The sequence below is a fragment of the Homalodisca vitripennis genome, chromosome 8 (genome assembly GCF_021130785.1).
Source record: "Homalodisca vitripennis isolate AUS2020 chromosome 8, UT_GWSS_2.1, whole genome shotgun sequence".
Lineage (NCBI taxonomy): Eukaryota > Metazoa > Arthropoda > Insecta > Hemiptera > Cicadellidae > Homalodisca > Homalodisca vitripennis.
Genome location: NC_060214.1, coordinates 40,037,174 through 40,054,948, shown reverse-complemented (window position 1 = coordinate 40,054,948; position 17,775 = coordinate 40,037,174). Strand labels below are relative to the sequence as shown.

At 33.0% G+C, this 17,775-nt stretch overlaps 1 protein-coding gene across 1 annotated transcript in view; it reads right to left on the bottom strand.

Moving 5' to 3' along the window:
- LOC124367589 (scoloptoxin SSD14-like) overlaps positions 1 to 10,339 on the bottom strand; it is a 142,156-nt gene extending 131,817 nt beyond the window's left edge. The window contains exon 1 of the mRNA XM_046824546.1: positions 10,233 to 10,339. Within this exon, the coding sequence (XP_046680502.1) occupies positions 10,233 to 10,327 (95 nt within the window). The 5' untranslated portion in view covers positions 10,328 to 10,339. The remainder of the gene's footprint in view (positions 1 to 10,232) is intronic.
- Positions 10,340 to 17,775: the final 7,436 nt, after the last annotated feature.

Genomic DNA, 17,775 nt, shown 5'->3' with positions numbered 1-17,775 from the left:
TATGAAAAAAGGTGGTATTTTTTAATTTGAAATTTTTTTTAATCGTGACTTTTTGGAAAAATATGTGTCCAGAAGCAGCAAAACTGATACAATCTATCAAACTCTTCATAATAAAGTTAATTCTAGGCGGAATCCGATTAATTTTAATTTTGGTGGAAAATGGCACTTATGAAACCCATTGATTTCAAAGAAAAAAAAAACATTAGATGCTCCTCTTATTTGCAATACAGCTCACTTAATTTACGTTCAAAAGACGTTTAATAGTGCTCATTTTAAAGTTTATTTCAAGCACTACAAAACTCTTTTTTGTTAGAATCCCTAAAATGCATCTGCTCGCCGCTAGACGGCATTGACAACATCGATTAAATTTCAGACAAAATAAAAAAACGGCTTTGATCTTTAATATCTAGCTTAATATTGCACTTAGAATACTTTATAAAAAACCAAATTGTTCATTTTATTACCTGCTAAAATTTTGTTCTTTATAAAACTTTCGATAAAACGTATATTTTTGGATTTATTTGCAAAAAACCGATGAAAAAAAACGTGAAAAAAATTTTCAATTGCCAGTAACTTGAAAAATATTGGATTATTCGAAAAACTTTATAGATGAATTTTTGCTTAAAAATGATGCCTTCTATCGATATCCGAGGTTATTTTGAAACAAAAAAATTCACCCCCGAGAAGGGGTGGCAACCACCCCCAGGGTGGTTGCGGAGTTCAAATCATTTTTACTTTTGAATTTAAGGGTAAGATGAACCTAATTCCAAAATTGTATGCAATTCGGTTCACAGTAAAAAAAAATTCGGAGCAATAATTCTTCATTGATTGCACTATACATTTTACATTACACTTTGTACGTAACGATGTACATCTTGAGCTACGCTTACTTTAAATATACGAGTATATTATTGTCTTAATAGACAATATCGAACAACTTTTTGGCTGAGATTTAGTAAAGCATATCACTGGAGGGGGGTGGAAAAGTTTGTCTGTCTGTCCGTCCTCATGATATCTCGAAAACAAACTTACCTATAGGCTTAAAATTGTGCGTGACGCTTCATTTTTATATCGCTGAGTTCGATTGTGTCTCTTTATGGAATTTGGCTGAGTGTTCCTTATAATATATATCTTTACATCAGTCTTATGGGTAACCATGCCAGCAACGAGACAATAGCAGCATAAATACATTTGTAAACGAGCTCAGTACATTCATTCGAGATTTTAACATGTGAAATATTAACACATGTAGCCTAATCATACAACACAATTTTACGGTGACTTGGGTGTAGGCTTTTACTATTTAAACACTAATATTAAACCTAGTTTAATGAGCAAAACTGAAAATGTATCGTGTGATAAGACATCTTGAGAAAGACTTCATCTGGAGACTTCAAGTTTTGCATGAAACTTTAATTCTACATATTCGAGAATAAACTGATGGTGCATGTTCAACCATGGAGTTTGGCTGAGCGTCGTTGAAGCCTATCACTCAGTAGGTAACACATTTCTCTTTTGTTTGCCGAGGGGTGTAAAAATTTCTTTCCGTATGATTGACTGTAATACTATCTGTCAATAATGAAATTATCTATAAACCTGTTATTTTGCATTGAACCTTAGCGAAGCCTGTTACACCACACATGGTAAAATAACTCCTTTTTGTTTCACTAGGGATTTTACAAATGTACACAGACTGGATGGAGATGAAAAAATAACGAGAAAGAATTTATTTTTCTAGGTCAGTCACGAAGAGGATAGATTCCAATCCTCGAAACGTTGTGTTATTCCTTTTATACCCTATAACGATGGCAAATGTCCGAATTCCTGTCATCCTTTCAAACCTTCCATCGTCAATAACAGACTTTAAACAAGGACTCTAGGTTTGCTACATATGCTTCGGCATGAAGTGACATTTACGATGCAACTACGAGCTAAACTTTGTGTGAAGGGACAGAAGCGCTTTCTAAAACACAACACTGCTTCAAGGTAGTCGAGTGTTGCGCAACATCCGTGTCACGAACGTAGCGATCTGGTCATTCATATCACATGCAACTGGTTGGTGTTACATTTTCGTGGGCACATTTTAATCACAAGAGTTCCATAAATACGTAGTCTTCGGTGCAGTTGTGGAGGTAGAAGATCCAAGTAACCTTGTCCACAGCGACGATGAAGGTTGAAATTATAATTGAATGATTGTCGTTACACTCAATAGATCATGCAAATTAGTTCGTGGCCTCAGTAATAAGTTAATTATCCTGTTCAGTGCATGTTCAATGTTCAGAGCGTTCAGCGACGATGACAATTATAAAATAGTTGTGTAGTTATTATACAACACTGCTGTATATTACTTGAAACGGTATATGTTAGAAGGGCGTCAATAAAAAATAAATTGAAACCATGTTCTCGGTCAGTTGGCAACACTGCTCGACTTACTAGTTTATTTGATCGTATGAAATTTAAAATTTGATAGTATGCTTTGTACTATAGATTGAGATTCCCTATCTCCTAAGTTAATTAAGGAACGTCAAAAAATGTTTGATAACTTGGGGAAAGAAAATTTTGCAACTCTACCATATTTGCTAACCCTTCTTTAAACGGGTCATTGTTATCTTTGGGACACATCTGGAAATTTGTAAGAGACACAAAAATAAAGATATGAAATTACTAATACAACAACTGAAATAAAACGTCTCTCAACAAATTATTTGTGGAATAAAAGTTAAAGTAAAAAAATGTGGCGCCTAAATGGAATCAATTATTAAATTTTAAAATAAATTCATGGTAAAAATATCAAGCATCACAAGAAGAAAAATATTAGGTTCCAACCTCCATAACTCGTAGGTTAAAGCCTTAATATTCGTAGCAACATTGTTAAAAAGCTTATTCTGCTGCAACAAAGGAAATATTCAAAACCACATTGAAAGTTTTACCTATAGATACGTCCGATATGCCTAAAACATACAAACGTATAGTTGTTGGGTTAAATCCAAAATTACAGTGTACTCTATGCAATAAAAAAATCTAGATAAATCATTCTATGCGTATTTCTTTTTACAACTTTCGATTTACTCATTGGTCGCGGAACGATTGTTGTTGCTCCTGTATGCAGTTAAAAATTGAATAATTATAAACTGTTTGAGTGAAGCTCCTAGAAGAACTGTACCTGCAATGAAGAAAACCCTACAGTTGTATTATTATACAGTTTGTATTACAGTGTAATGAAAAAACAGTACTTTCTGTTACGTGGTACCAAATTGTCGTTTAACGAACTCCTGCATAAACAGTGCTGCAATTTCAACACGCAAACGTTTTATTTGCATCAATACAACTTACAGGCACTAGAAAGTAAACAGGTTACGGTATTTTCATTAACATGTTGTAAATCAAGTTATACATGGACTGTCACTTAAATACTTCATTAACTTCTTGCATTGGGTATTTATTTATGAATCTGCTCCTTTTCCTTACTGCGTATAAAAAGAACGCCTTTTATTGAATGGGTAAATAATAAAAAAAATTATATTTTCTCTGGTAACATTAACTTTTTTGCTTTTTGTTAGCAAAACTTTTGGCTAACTCGTCCATTTTATCATTAATACAAAAGACATTTTTTATTCTTCCACAATTTTAATTTATTTTAAAAGCGCCTTCGACGGTTAAGTCATCATCAGTTATTGTTTACATAAAAACAATAACTGATTGTGTCTGAAATGTCTTTTATATTAAAACCTGGTGACTTCCATCAAGAATACAAAGCACAAAACATTTTATCACTCTCCATTTACATATAAACTTACTTTTGTTCGATTGTCATAACGGCAAGAGTAATTAAAACTCCCTCCTTTCATTGTGTATCTCAGGTAGGTCTTCAGTCTCCGAAGGAACGATAATGGGCCAAAATGAGTAGTTGTTGTTGGTCAGGAAAGTGCAATTTCAATCATATCTTTTACATCATTTAAATGAGGGCAGGGCATTAAACGGTGTCTGAAAACGCGAGAATCAGACTTGGTGACGTCACAGCCTTCTAGACATGTGTCAAGGTTTTAAATCGAAATGACGCAGTACCTGTATCCTATACCCTGAGTCAGACTAAACTACTCCTTAATTGAGGACAAAGATAGGACAAGCATTTGCATTCTGCAGACGACCATTGGTGAACGGGTTCATTGTATTGTAAAAATTTAATTCGTAACTACCACGATTTTCTTGATTACTTCTACGTGACACAGTTTCTTCTATGAGTGTTTTCCATTTGTTGTAAATCCTCAAATGTAAAACTAGAAAACAGTAAAATAATACTGTTAATGCATATGGATCTAATAAAACTAGTATTAAAATACGTGTACGATTCTGTACGCTAAGTAATTCTTTATGATATTTATTGTTATAAATAGCTACTAGATTGTATTTTACTGTTAATAATATCAAACCATAAAAGAAGTTTAAAGGGCAAATAATTTCGTTTCTTCTAGATACTTAGGTTCGTTTTATACTTAATATACGTTTTATAAAAAGATAAAATAAAATTCTAATGAAGTTTATCTTGAATCGGAATGATTACTAGGACGCTCGAGTGTTATCTTGTACATAGGAGGTGTGTTGGTGTCGTACCAACACATGTTGGTAACGCAGAGCAGACAAGCGCTGCTACCTGCAGGTCTCAACAGGAACTAAAACGTCGGTATAAAAGATTGCGATAAATGACGTTCACGACTAAATTTATTGAATCGTGTCGAAAATAATAAAATTAAACGATTTAAATGCAAAGAAAAACTCTAAAAATAGACAGATATTCTATTAAGTTTAAGTTTTTAACAGTTAACATAAAGAAAAAAATATGTTAAAGTTGAGGTTCTCGCGCTGATGGTGTATTGTTACAGCACCATATATACACTAGCGATAGGAGCTTCTAACGGGTGGACCGATGCTTCTAGGTGTCGAACGAGGCGACTCATCTCTTGTGAATTACATTACTGTATTCTCACCCCAAAATGTTGTTAATTAAATGATTATGATTAATGATTATGATATAATGATATAACTTACACCTCAGGAGCGGAATTTGTTCACCTTTTGCCACTCTTTTTAAAAACAGACATGACGTATTCCAAACGCTATATATTTTTTTAAACATATATTTTAGAACTATCTCATTACACAATACAAATAATGTAATTTTATAAAAATATATTTGGCTTCCTGAGAACTAAACACCGATATGTTAATACATTCACGCCATACACGCACTCGTAATAATTATAACTTTATTTATACAGCCACTGTTATTTTTACAAAGTTACAATACATAACGAAAATAATAAATGGCAATACAATGGGTATTGAACAATTGACGTTTTATAAGAAACTAACTATCCCGGCCACACTCGCTGTGGCTTGGTTATTGTATATTGTTATTGTGGCTCTAGAAGTGAATTCAACCTTTTATCTATAAAACAATCCTTAAATTCGCAATAAAAATTGACGTTTATTAATCGAGATCAAAGTTAGCCTATCTTTTAAGGTGGACCAAACAATATACATCTACAAAATGTTCGTTGAAATCGGTTCAGCCGTACACGACCACCTTGACACGAAATTTTTATGTAAAGACACATTTCCATTTTGAAGGGAGTTTCGATTAGTAAGTACTATTCTGGATTATAGAGCCCATTCCTTTTTTGGGGGAAGGCAGTGGCAGAAATAGAGTGGGTAGTGATTCTCAAAAAGTGGTTGTTTCCAGGGGGTGGGCAACTAGTTAGATTTATATATTTCAGGTACTTTGGTGATTACAACAGGTTAGGCTGGCAACACTGGCGCTTGCACTAGTTATGTGATAGTTGACCTTCAACCAGCGTTTTCTCTCCAAACAAGGCACAAGCTGTGATGATGCGTTGGAATTATAACTTACAATGCTGGTTTGTTGTCAATCAATCAATCAATAAAATATTGCATTGCCAAAATATAACAATGTATAGCAATAGTCAATGTTAACCTAAAATTTCTAACATTCACACTATATCAGAAGCTGCTAGTTTTCTGTTAATTTTATATTATTACTCCAAACAGGCTTTGCCTTGGAGTTTTTTCTCTTTATTTCTCAGAGTGATGTATAGTGTAATAGTAGTTGTAGTTGCATATGCATGTATTGTTTATGTGTAAGTAATTGTAATGTTTTTTGGTTAGTCTGTACAATTTTATAAAATTCGTATCTGTCATTTTATATGTGAGAAATAAAGTTTCTTTCTTACTATATTTAAACCCCAGTCAAACTTACAATTTCATCTATCAGACTTATTTCATTCATGCCAATTTTTCCCACATCCATCTGGTCAGTCTGATAACTGTGCGGTCACCCATTCGTAAACTCCTTAGCACTGCAAAATGTTTGAGACACTAGAAAGCGTCCTCAACGAGATTTTAACGCCTTGGGCGTTGTGGTATTTTTAATGAATCAGGCCATTTGTTGATAAAGCGAACCCCTGCCTCCACGTAAGTCATAGCAAATTTAAACATACACAATAATATTGTCTCTAGAATGTAGACTTGGCAGTCCCAGGCTATAAAACAGAATTTTAGTAGCCTACTATTACAGGCTATTGTATTAAACATTAAACTGATTCGTTATTGTATCCAAAGGAAAACTGTAGCAGTCAAGAAAATTCCTGCAACTTGATAAAGTTGTAAAAATAATAAATTCTATAAAATCCCGAATCCTCCAATTTTGGCTATTTCAAGCCTTATGCAATGATATGCAGAATGGTCACATTCAGTTTTAGTCGCGTACTGTTACTTTAGATGTTTTTTCATATCAGAGACCTTGAGTGTTTCTCTTAATGGATATGTTTGAGCATTTTTATGTCTTCAGAATAAAAGACAAGATTGAAGCAACAGTTACGACGTTTAAATTGTGGACCAAAAGAGTTGAAAATAGCTTAATTTACTTTGATTTTTTTACTTTAAAAAAGTGTTTAGAGTCTGTAGAGAAACAGTTGCCTGAGATAGTATAAATGAAAATATTAGTGTACATTCTTGCCTCAGAAGTTCAAGACAAATGTATAGAAGTCTTGTAAGTAAAACCTACATTTAACAGAAGCAAAGCAAGATCCCCTTATTGATTTGTAAAGTGATGGTACTCTGCAAAATGCTTTTAAGGGCCTGCTATAGTTTTTGTACATAAGTACGATGTTAAACCTCGTGTACTTTAATGGCCTTATTTGTGATCGAAGCGTGATGTGAGATATCTCATTTTAAATGTTTAATTAACACGCATCCAAACCCTTTTTTAAGGTATATATTTTTAATATTCAAACAATTAGTTGCAGATTTTTTTCTGAATAATTAAAAAAAAATTGAAAAAGTTAAAGAACCTTAGACAGCGTATTAATTACATCTTTAATATGAGACATCTCTCTTGAGTCCACGACTAAAAATGGCTTCGTAAAAGTACATGAGATTTAGCATTGTTCTTATGGGGATTCAATCAAGATGATCACCAGTACATCAGGATATTAACAATGACAATTAGATTTCTTGCTAACCATGCAAAAAGTCTCCAAGGCCTTATCTCTGAAAGCCCAACAGCATGTAACTCCATTATGTACAACGTACACATATGAGCAGCGTTCTTAACACTTTTTTATTTGAAAAATAAATATATAAATCGTAGCGCCAAATATTCATGATGAGTCCTCGACAGTTTGATTTATTTACAGTGAGAGGGGGGAGGGGGTGAGTCTTGACGGAACAGCCTGATCCTATCCTCGGTGAGATTGTGTACTTTCAATCATCCACATGCGATCCTTGAAATTGGAATTTCGAGTAAGAGATTAATTACGTGTAATTAATAAAACTGAACTCCACAAATTTTTCTTTAGCAGTTTATAGCAAATACAGTACCAACTGGTACAGATACTAATAAGCATTGCGACCTTTAAGCTTCGCGAAAAATATTAATTTAATATCGCTATTGGAAACTCTAATAGATTGTAAAAATTTAATCTTTGTGATATACACGAATTTGTACATTTTCAGTAAGTTTAAATATTTAGTTCCTATCTTTTTTCTGCAACGTAGACTTACATTTTACGTTACCTTTCAGAAGCTACAAACATTATGTAACAAACTCTTTGTAGCGCCTTCAAATTGAATGCAGCAAGGAGAACGATACTATGTGTATTCTTGCAGCATTCTTTTATGCAGGCACTACGTACAGTCACCATAATTTTGTCTCATGAACAATTTTCAACTCATTTTGAATGATACAATTCCCCAATATAACCCATTTTGATTAAACAAGTTACTGCATCGAAATGATTGAAAGATTTCATGCAATAGGCCTATTTATATTTTTTAAATTATTTTTATTGAAGACAATTTTGATTAAAATACTTACTTTTTCCATGAATATCCTAAAATAAATGTCAAACTAAACTGTAAAAGCTTATGCCACGGTCGATTAAAATCATCTAATTTGACACTCACTGATCTTTATAAAATAATACAAGGTCAAAAAATACCCGCAAATGAACGCATGTTTAGTGAATACTATTAATTAATATTGAATAAAGTATAAAGAGGAGTTTTCATGACAGTTTGCAAATATTTCAATATCGATTTAGATCACTGAATTACCCACATAATTCTATAGAACTTTCTAAAATCTGTTATTTTAGATTGGATTAGTATGTCTATATATATATATATATATATATATATATATATATATATATATATATATATATATATATATATGTGTGTGTGTGTGTGTTTGAATAATATTCTTCCTCAACAATAACTTTAATAGATTATTCAATTTACGAATAAATGTAATTAACGTTTTAGCTATACAGGCGTTTCAGACCACCCCTCTCAAATGTCAAATGGTCAAAAGACCCACTGAAAAGATCTAGTTTGAACGGATCCCCTACTAAATCAAAGACCAAAAAATTGTTTAAAATAAATTCAAATCTATAAAAATACAGGTGTCCCTAAAACAGAGGTGTCCCATCACAGATTAAGTAAGTATATGTCTATACGTGTGATTCTTTCTCTGTGGTTCCATATTTGAATCTCAAAACTTTAAATCGTAATGGGGGTTTCTGCCACATTAAAATTAAAGTCCGTACAAAACTTAATAATGTCCACATTTAAACTTCTTTTATATCTCTAACTATTGAAAGACTGCGGTAAATAAACGTAGTAGATATGCAATTAAAGGGCCAAAATATAACATAAAATATTTGAAACGCTGTATTCGCTACGATAATAAGTAAAACTTCAACAATGCGCTCTAACCTAGCTATATTCTTATCGTACACAAGTAGGCTATATTACGGCCTGTTCGTGGACAACGGGATCAGCTATGTCTCGAAAAATAGCATGCACTTCGAGCGTTAGTTGTAAATTTAACAATGCCACTAACTCAACCTTCTTTACTTTTTTAGCAAATATATTATTGTAAAACACAGGCATGTGGTATTCGTTCTACTTTATATCATTCATAACATGTACGTAAATGTTTGTAAGAAGAAAGTTTTAAAAATTAACAGGCCTAAAACAAAAACGAAATTAGTTTTTTGAAACTTTTAAGAAGTAATGTGTTTTTTAAATTGGATTTTTCAAAACGGACTTTTAAAATCCTAGTATTAAAATAAACAATTAAAAGTGCAAAATTTGCAACTTAGTCAATTTTTTATTTATGGATCTTTTAACGAATACACAAACTCACGTGTGCCGAACTAAATGAATAGCACGATGGGAAATATGGCGTTCCTTTTTAGCTAATTTTTCAAAATGCAGGTCCACATTTTCAAAAACTATTAATAAATTGAGTAGTTTCCTGTACATAGAGTCCGCACATGACATCTTTGTGAGTATACTCGTATAGTATGTATTTGATAATAACTATGCAACTAAACACGTTATTTGCCCTTGCACTTGAGTGAGAAAGAATTTAAGAACACTGTATTCCATTCATTGACCTTGATCTTTCTTATCAATGTTTACAAAATGATAACAATACATTTGAAAACAAAAGGATATCGTGACTTATTGTCTATCTGGATTTTCAAATTTGTTAAAAATATTTATAAATCTTCTATTAAAAAAGTAGTCTGACGTGGAGAATTTGGAAAGAAATATCTATCAATCAACAGATGTTGGGGTTGTCACGCAGAAATAAGATATGAATGAAATAATAAAATGGTCGCTTTTTATCACAAAAATATATTTACCTCTTCCGGCGGCTGAATTCCAAACGGGGCCCCACTTCGTTCGCTGTTAACAAAGTGTAAGAGTAAGTTTCGCGGCGATCCCGGGGAAGGTTCATTCTAGAACTGAACACCCGGTTAGGGACAGGGTTTGTGGCCGAATCGATCTCACCCTGGTCATAGTGCCGGGCTCGCGCGCTCAAATGCAACAGTTGAGGCAGTGGCGCAACCTAGCAGCAATGTCATGAACTACTTCTGCCGTGCTTAGAGCAGCAGTACCAACATCGCACCACAATTTCTTGCGCTGCGCCGATGAAAGGCTATATGTCTTTAAAGAGGCTTTTATTCCGTAAACACATAATAATCCCGAACCATGCAAACACCTTCCAAAAAATAATGGATACTATATTTCCTACACATAACGTAGAGCAATGGTGGGAAGGGTCGATTTAATAAGAATGTTAAGTTCAGCTCCAGTTCACCTTTCACTTAGTACAACGTCTGAAAACTAACGCTGTGACAGATTTGACATATGGAATCAAAATCCATCTAAAGAGATCCAAAACAGTCGGCGACGAAGAATCTTAAAACGAACTCTTTACATCGTTTCGACATCAGAGACACCTGGACTACAAACAAGTGTAGTTAAGATAAAGTGGTGTTCTCATTATCTCATCAGGTACACAATTGAGTGCACTACGATGTATTTCTAGTGCCGTATTTAATTTCCTTGTTATTTCGACGAAGAAAATAAATACACATACACACGTAGGACTGGGAAAGCAAATATGGCCAATAAGCATCAAACTACGGTGTAAGGGGGGAAATCCTTACATTTCAGAATAATCAGCTGTAATAGGATTTGCTTCAAAAAATTCTTGTTTTTATTTTGGACTGTGGTCTATGAAATAATGGCCGTCTTGGTTATACCTTAGGCCACTGTAAAAAACTACATATTACAAATTCCAGGAAGCTAACCAGTTTCGAGTACCTTATTTGTCAAAATTTACAGCTTTTTTCTTGAAGGCGGGTTTTATAACAGTATTTCCAATGCTTTGGATGTATTAAATTCGCTACTGGCGCAATCTGGAGTAAAACTTAGGTTGTACATTCATTTGTCTTTGATATTTAGCTTTACACTAATGTTCAAACTCTGTATACTTCAATTTTTCTAATATTTATACGTAAACAAAAATGTTCTTCCTCTTTGACAAACTTCAGATGAAAGTGTCAATAACTATTTAGTGACGGTTAAATTAAGATAAGAAACATAAATAAATATTCTCATTACTTTTCCGAATTACAAATTACTCCGGGAAACGTTTTTGATGTTTCTTCACATAAACCTACATCGGACTTTAAAAAACATTAACCCAAACGAAACCAACCGTTCTAGAGATCAGAGCTTAGCATAACATTTAGCGATTCATTATTATTATTTATAAGATAATACATACTCACCAACTTTGCTTGACTATATTCCCATCATTGACAGGTATCCCCTAAAAAAACCATTATACTTCAGACTTGTTACTCATCACTAACATGAATGAATATTGCTTAGGCCTACTGTTACTATGCCTCTATTATTGCTATTTAGAATAACTTAAAATATGTTAATCTCATATTTATTGACAGATTCTAGCATAACGCCTTTCTGGAGCTATCCTACATTCAGTCATGCAGGGTAACTGTTTGAATTTATTAAAAAAATTATGTAGAAAAATAAAATTGTTAAATTCACTGTAATTTTAAGATTGAAAACAAGAGATTTTTAAAATAACGTGTCGCCTTTAATCGTCACCATGTAATGATTTTTATAACATTTAATGACAAGACACAAAGAAACAAACATAACATTGAACATAAAACTCCAGTCATCGGATCGCTGTTTGATCTTGGATTTATCGTGGAAACGTACAACAGCTGCGGCAGTATAATCTCCTGTTATATTGGTCTTTGTTATATTGTGTTCAATGTCGTGTTAGATTGTTTTTATTTACTTAAGTGTTGCTTTAGTTATTATACTACAATCCTTTAAGGTAAAACAAATATCAATCTTTTATATATAAATATTTTTTCAAATCTGTGAGATAACAGTAAAACATCAAGTGTCTAAAGATGGAATGTAACAGAGCATGTGTCCAAAAAAGGAATACTACAACGCATGTGTCTAAAGATGGAATATTACAGAGCATGTTGCCAAAGATAGGATAAATCCTGAAGAGCAACACGTCATCATCCCAAATTACCGTACGGCATGTGAGATTCACAACACTTAGATTAATAGAATGAATATATTGTAACGCCAAGTTAAACTGTATTTTCAATGGTTAAGTTGATTTGATCACACTTGAACACTTTTCTAGATCACACTCAAGAAAAACTGCTTCTTAGTTAGTAGTGTCCAGAGAAACCATGCATCTCTGATAATTATGAAAATCTCAAATAACAATAAGGATAATTTACAATAATGACCTTTCCGTTTTTAATACTAAAAGTGTCATATCATGTGATTATCGCCCTTTAAAACCAGATACAGGTTTGTTCTAGAGGACGAGTAAAGTATGTTTATAACTTTAAAATTATGATTGGTAACTCCGGCCAATAATTTTGAAAGATACTATGAAAAAAAAACTGTAGATTTCATTTAAGCTGTATTAGAGCATAGACAACTTAAATTAGATTTATTACCTTTTGAATAAAGAATAATAATTAAAAATAGATAATATCAGTTTTAAGAAACATAACACGTTATGTAGGTATAGAAATACTCGCATTGATAAGAATTGTTCATCTTGTTCTCTTTTCTTGTGCAATGGTTCATAAATTTAGCGGAAGTTTTAAGGAATGTATTCCTTTATATAACTTCAAAGTATTTACTCGGAACTAATGTACTAACACATTTCATATTAGTAGCAATGTTGGTAAGGGTTGGTTAAAAGTGAATTTTGAATTAGCTCCAGTTCACTTTCCTCTTATTGCAGCGTCTGGAATATAATGTTGTCACAGACTTGACTCCTGGAATTTAGTCAACTTTACCTGAAGAGATCCAAAAACGTAGGCAACGAAGAAGCTCAAAATGAACTATTTACACCGTTTTACTAACAGACACACGTAGACTAAAAGATATAGTGTAAGAGGTGAAGAGGTATTCTCATTGTCTCATCAAGTACACAACTGAGTGCACTACGATGTTCAGGAAACGATCTTTAAGCGACCAAGTTTTCTACTCGTAGCTATAGTGGAAGGGTTGATTCAAACTGAGTTATGAAATAGCTTTAGTTCACCTTCCTCTTACTGCAGCGCCTGGAATCTAATGTCAAAACAATGTAAAGAGTTCATTTTTTTGCTTTTTCGTCACCAACGTGTTTGGATGTCTGCAAACAAACATGACTCCAGATTCCACAAGTAAGTCTGTGACAGCATCTGATTCCAGGCGCTGCTATAAGAAGAAGGTGAACTGGAGCTAATTCACATTTCATATTAATTATTATTGCCAAGAATATAAAGTCAGTTGTCCAAGAAAAATGAATCACCCCGCCGAGATGTGCTAAACTGTGTTAGCACCTGGACGTGATCAGTTATGCGGTGTTACTAACCACCAATGATTATGTAACAATCAACGAGGAGATGTAGCATCTAATATTAAACTCTGTTGCCACTTGAAGCGTTGTGGTTGCATGCTATCTGGCGACTAATAAAAGAAACGGTGCGGGAAAAGTAACAAATATTAATATATATATATATATATATCTAAATAATAATAAAAATAATAAAATAATACCAAACATTATTACTTAATTTAATACTTAAAACGAGGCCATTTCCATAACTAAAATGAATTAAACTTCTAAAAATTAAACATAAGATTTAATTGTAAAATATGATGGCACTACCTACCGTCACCGCTCAGAACTAGAATTACGAACAGAATTTCTTCAACACAGGCCCTTAACAAAGAAAGTTACGACTTCTTCTTTATAAATATGTATCGGTAGTATAAAAGGTTGTTACATTTTTATAAGTTATGCTTGTAAAATTGTTTATATATTATATGGTCAATTTCCGGAATTATAATGAAGTAATGGATTAAAAATCATTATAATGGGCCAAACTGCAACAGGAATGTTATAGTAATTCTGTAATAAATTGATGCCAATTCAGGCGTTAATTAGACACAGTAGTTACTAATCATTTTAAAATATATTTGATCAGTCATTTAAACGTACCGTATCATTATTTCATACTATTACTTTAATTTCAGGTCCTAACACGTAAATGTGTGAATGCAGGACGTAGACTGCTATAATATGACAAATCGAATGATAATAATACTATAACAAAAGGCAAAATTGGATTCAGTAGATAATAATAAATGGTAAAGTAATAATTTTCAGTGTAGAGTCCTAAAATATAATTTTTTCTGTTTCCACTATCGTGAAGCATTTAGTAATAAAAGGGCTGGTAAAAATAGGAAACTTAGAAATTAACTTTTACTTACCGTGACTTCTATCATTTCAGTAAAGTTAATATAACGCTCCACGCGCGGTCTTGTTGAAGCTACTGACTGCTGTTGCAAGCACAACTGAATAAGACGAGTGAGTTGAAAGTGATTGTTATTCACCTGTTACTAGATAAGACGACCAATCTAGTCTGTCGACTAAAGAGAAGACTCCGTTATTGTTCACTCATCATTATTGCGATAGTAACACGCATTACACGTTCATGTTTCTGTGGGAACATTATTTAATTACTTGTTTGATTTTATGTATGTTGTATATATTTGTGTTTTGATTTGTTAAAGCGCTATAAATTAATCACAATGGATAAAATCAGTGAGTTAGTTTTGTTTCAATTGTGAACATTTCTTGGTTTTGATATATTCCGTTTATTTTTGTTTTATCTCGTTAAGTACTTGTATATATGATCATCATTTCCTCATTTAGGAAGAACCTTGACGTATTGGAATTAAATCAGCACACATCATCGGATGGTTACGTTGTGATAACGAATTAGATAATTGGCAAACAGTTAAGTCAAGAAACACTTAAAGAAACATTACTTCTTCGCCAGATGATGGACTCAGGCGCCATTCTTTACCGGAAAAAATGATGACCCTATTCAACTCACTAATAGTTATGAATTACTATCCTCTAGTAAAGAAAATTCTATGGATGAACATATCGTCACTAACAACCTAATAAATGATTCAAAGCCACTCCCCCATATGTTTGCCAAGAGTGAACAATGTTTCACATATGATCAAAGCACTAGATTCAAATTATGGTAAGTAAAACTGAATACTCATAAAAGTGTCGTAATCTAGAAAGAATTACATTTTTACGTCTTCTGACTCTTACCGGAAAATAGGGCTTACAGACTTAAACGTAAGTTTTCATACTTACCAGTTGAAGCAATAATGAGCAAATAGGGTTGTGCTGAAGAACATTCATTGAAAACCTAAAAATAGCGATTAAAGAAAACGGCCACAAAGTAAGAAATCTGATAAATGTAAGAAATTGAGTCACCATAAAACCAATGTCTCTGTTCTTTATTGATTTGAAACCTTGCGATCGTAATAAATAAATATTTACTCAGCGCTAAATTTTTCTTTTAACTACCTAATAAAAATAAAGAAGTTGGTCAGTCAATGTAAACGTTGGCAACGTTATGGACATACAAAATCATATTGTCAAAATGCATTTCGTTTTGTTAAATGTTCTCAGGATTACGATGCAAAGGTTTGCAATAAACCTTCAATAGTACCCCTTTCTTGTGCTTCGTGCTCTGGTGAGCATCCGGCTAACTACAAAGATTGTCCCGTGTATAGAGAAATACAAAATAAACAATTCCTTCTGCTTAGAAAAAAGACTTTTAAAACCAACCAGGATCATTCTAGACGAAACAACCCAACTAATGTTGAGCAAAACAACTCCTCTCAATAGTTTAGTTACTGAAGGAGTAACATCGCTCAAGTTGCAGACAATAATTACAGAAATGACAGTTTTCCTTCAAGGAAATAAGAATCTAACGGATACATAGATGAATCTGAAAGTTTGGCCAATATAATGCAAAAATATTTTGAACTATTTGAAAATATTTTATTTAAACATGCAGAACAGATCAATAGGTTACAAAATCTGCTGACTACTATTGTTTCTCGTCTAAAATCAATATTATTCTCAAAATCGCTTTATGGAATGCAAACGGGTTGACTCAGCATAGTTAGTATGTCCACAAAACATTATGAACTACCCAGGTTTAGAGAGAACCACCATCAAGCTTCCAGTATTGTTCTTGAAGATTGGTTAGGCCCTATTAAATTTTCAGCAATTTATTGCCCCCCCCCCAGACATGTTATAACCAAACAACAACCTGAGCAGTTTTTTCACTAGTTTTTCACTACATTGGGGATTACATTTTAGGCAGGAGGTGATTACAACGCGAAACACCAAGAATGGGGTTCTCGATTGGCCACTAATAGACAACTATCCTCCCTTGATCTGTCTTCTGATCATTCGCCGATTATACTCAATTTAAGCACAGCAGTATTAAAAAAGTTAAGTGAAATGTTGCATAACAAATTTACTAGCTGGGTTCGATTTCGTGATTCATTCAATAAAAATTTGAAGTTGAATATTTGGTTGAAAGTGTTGAAGATTTAAGAAATGCAACCTACTACATTATTGATTGTTTGCAAACTTCTGCCAAAGAGGCTGCACCCTTACATCGTTCTTCAAAAGATAACAAGATAGGGTTATATTAACCTAACTACCTACATAAAGAAAAAAAATCGCTAAGAAAAGAAGAATAAGAGGAATATGGCAAAACAGTAGAAATCCAAATGATAAGGCATACTTCAACAGGGCAGTTCAACATCTGAAAAGATTATGGTGTAATTTAAAAATACCAGTGGTTTGAAAAGTATACCCAATCTCTCTCAGCAACATAAGCTACATACTATTCGTTATAACAAAATAACAGGATTTCGGATATTTGCCAACGTTATGGTTACAAAAGGTATAATCCAACGTTTCGAGGATTAGAATCTATCCTCTTCGTCAGGTGGGGAACGTATTAGTGCATACAAAAATAAAGAACAGAAAGAAGAAGTATTCTTTATGGAAAGTACCTAACATAATTAAGCAGCATAAGATATCCATTTCCCCTAACTGACGTAAACTGGGCGAAAAGTAACATTGACAAATTTGAGGCATTTGCAGAATATTTCACCAATGTTTTCAAACCAAATGACGCCTTTGTAAATAATGAAGGGGAAATACACAAGTATTTAGATTCTCCACTTCAACTCGATTTCCCTTTACGAAAATTCAAATTATTTGAAGTTCGCTCAGTTATTACTCACAACCTCAATCCACAGAGTCTCCTGGTTATGACTCTATTACCGGAAAAATACTGAAAGAACTTTCAAGAAAGGAGATTATATTCTTCACATTCTTATTTAACGCCATACTGAGACTGAAACACATACCCTTTACAACATTCCTCACATACCACAATTTAAAAGAGCCCAGCTGATTGTCATCCCAAAACGTAGGAAGCC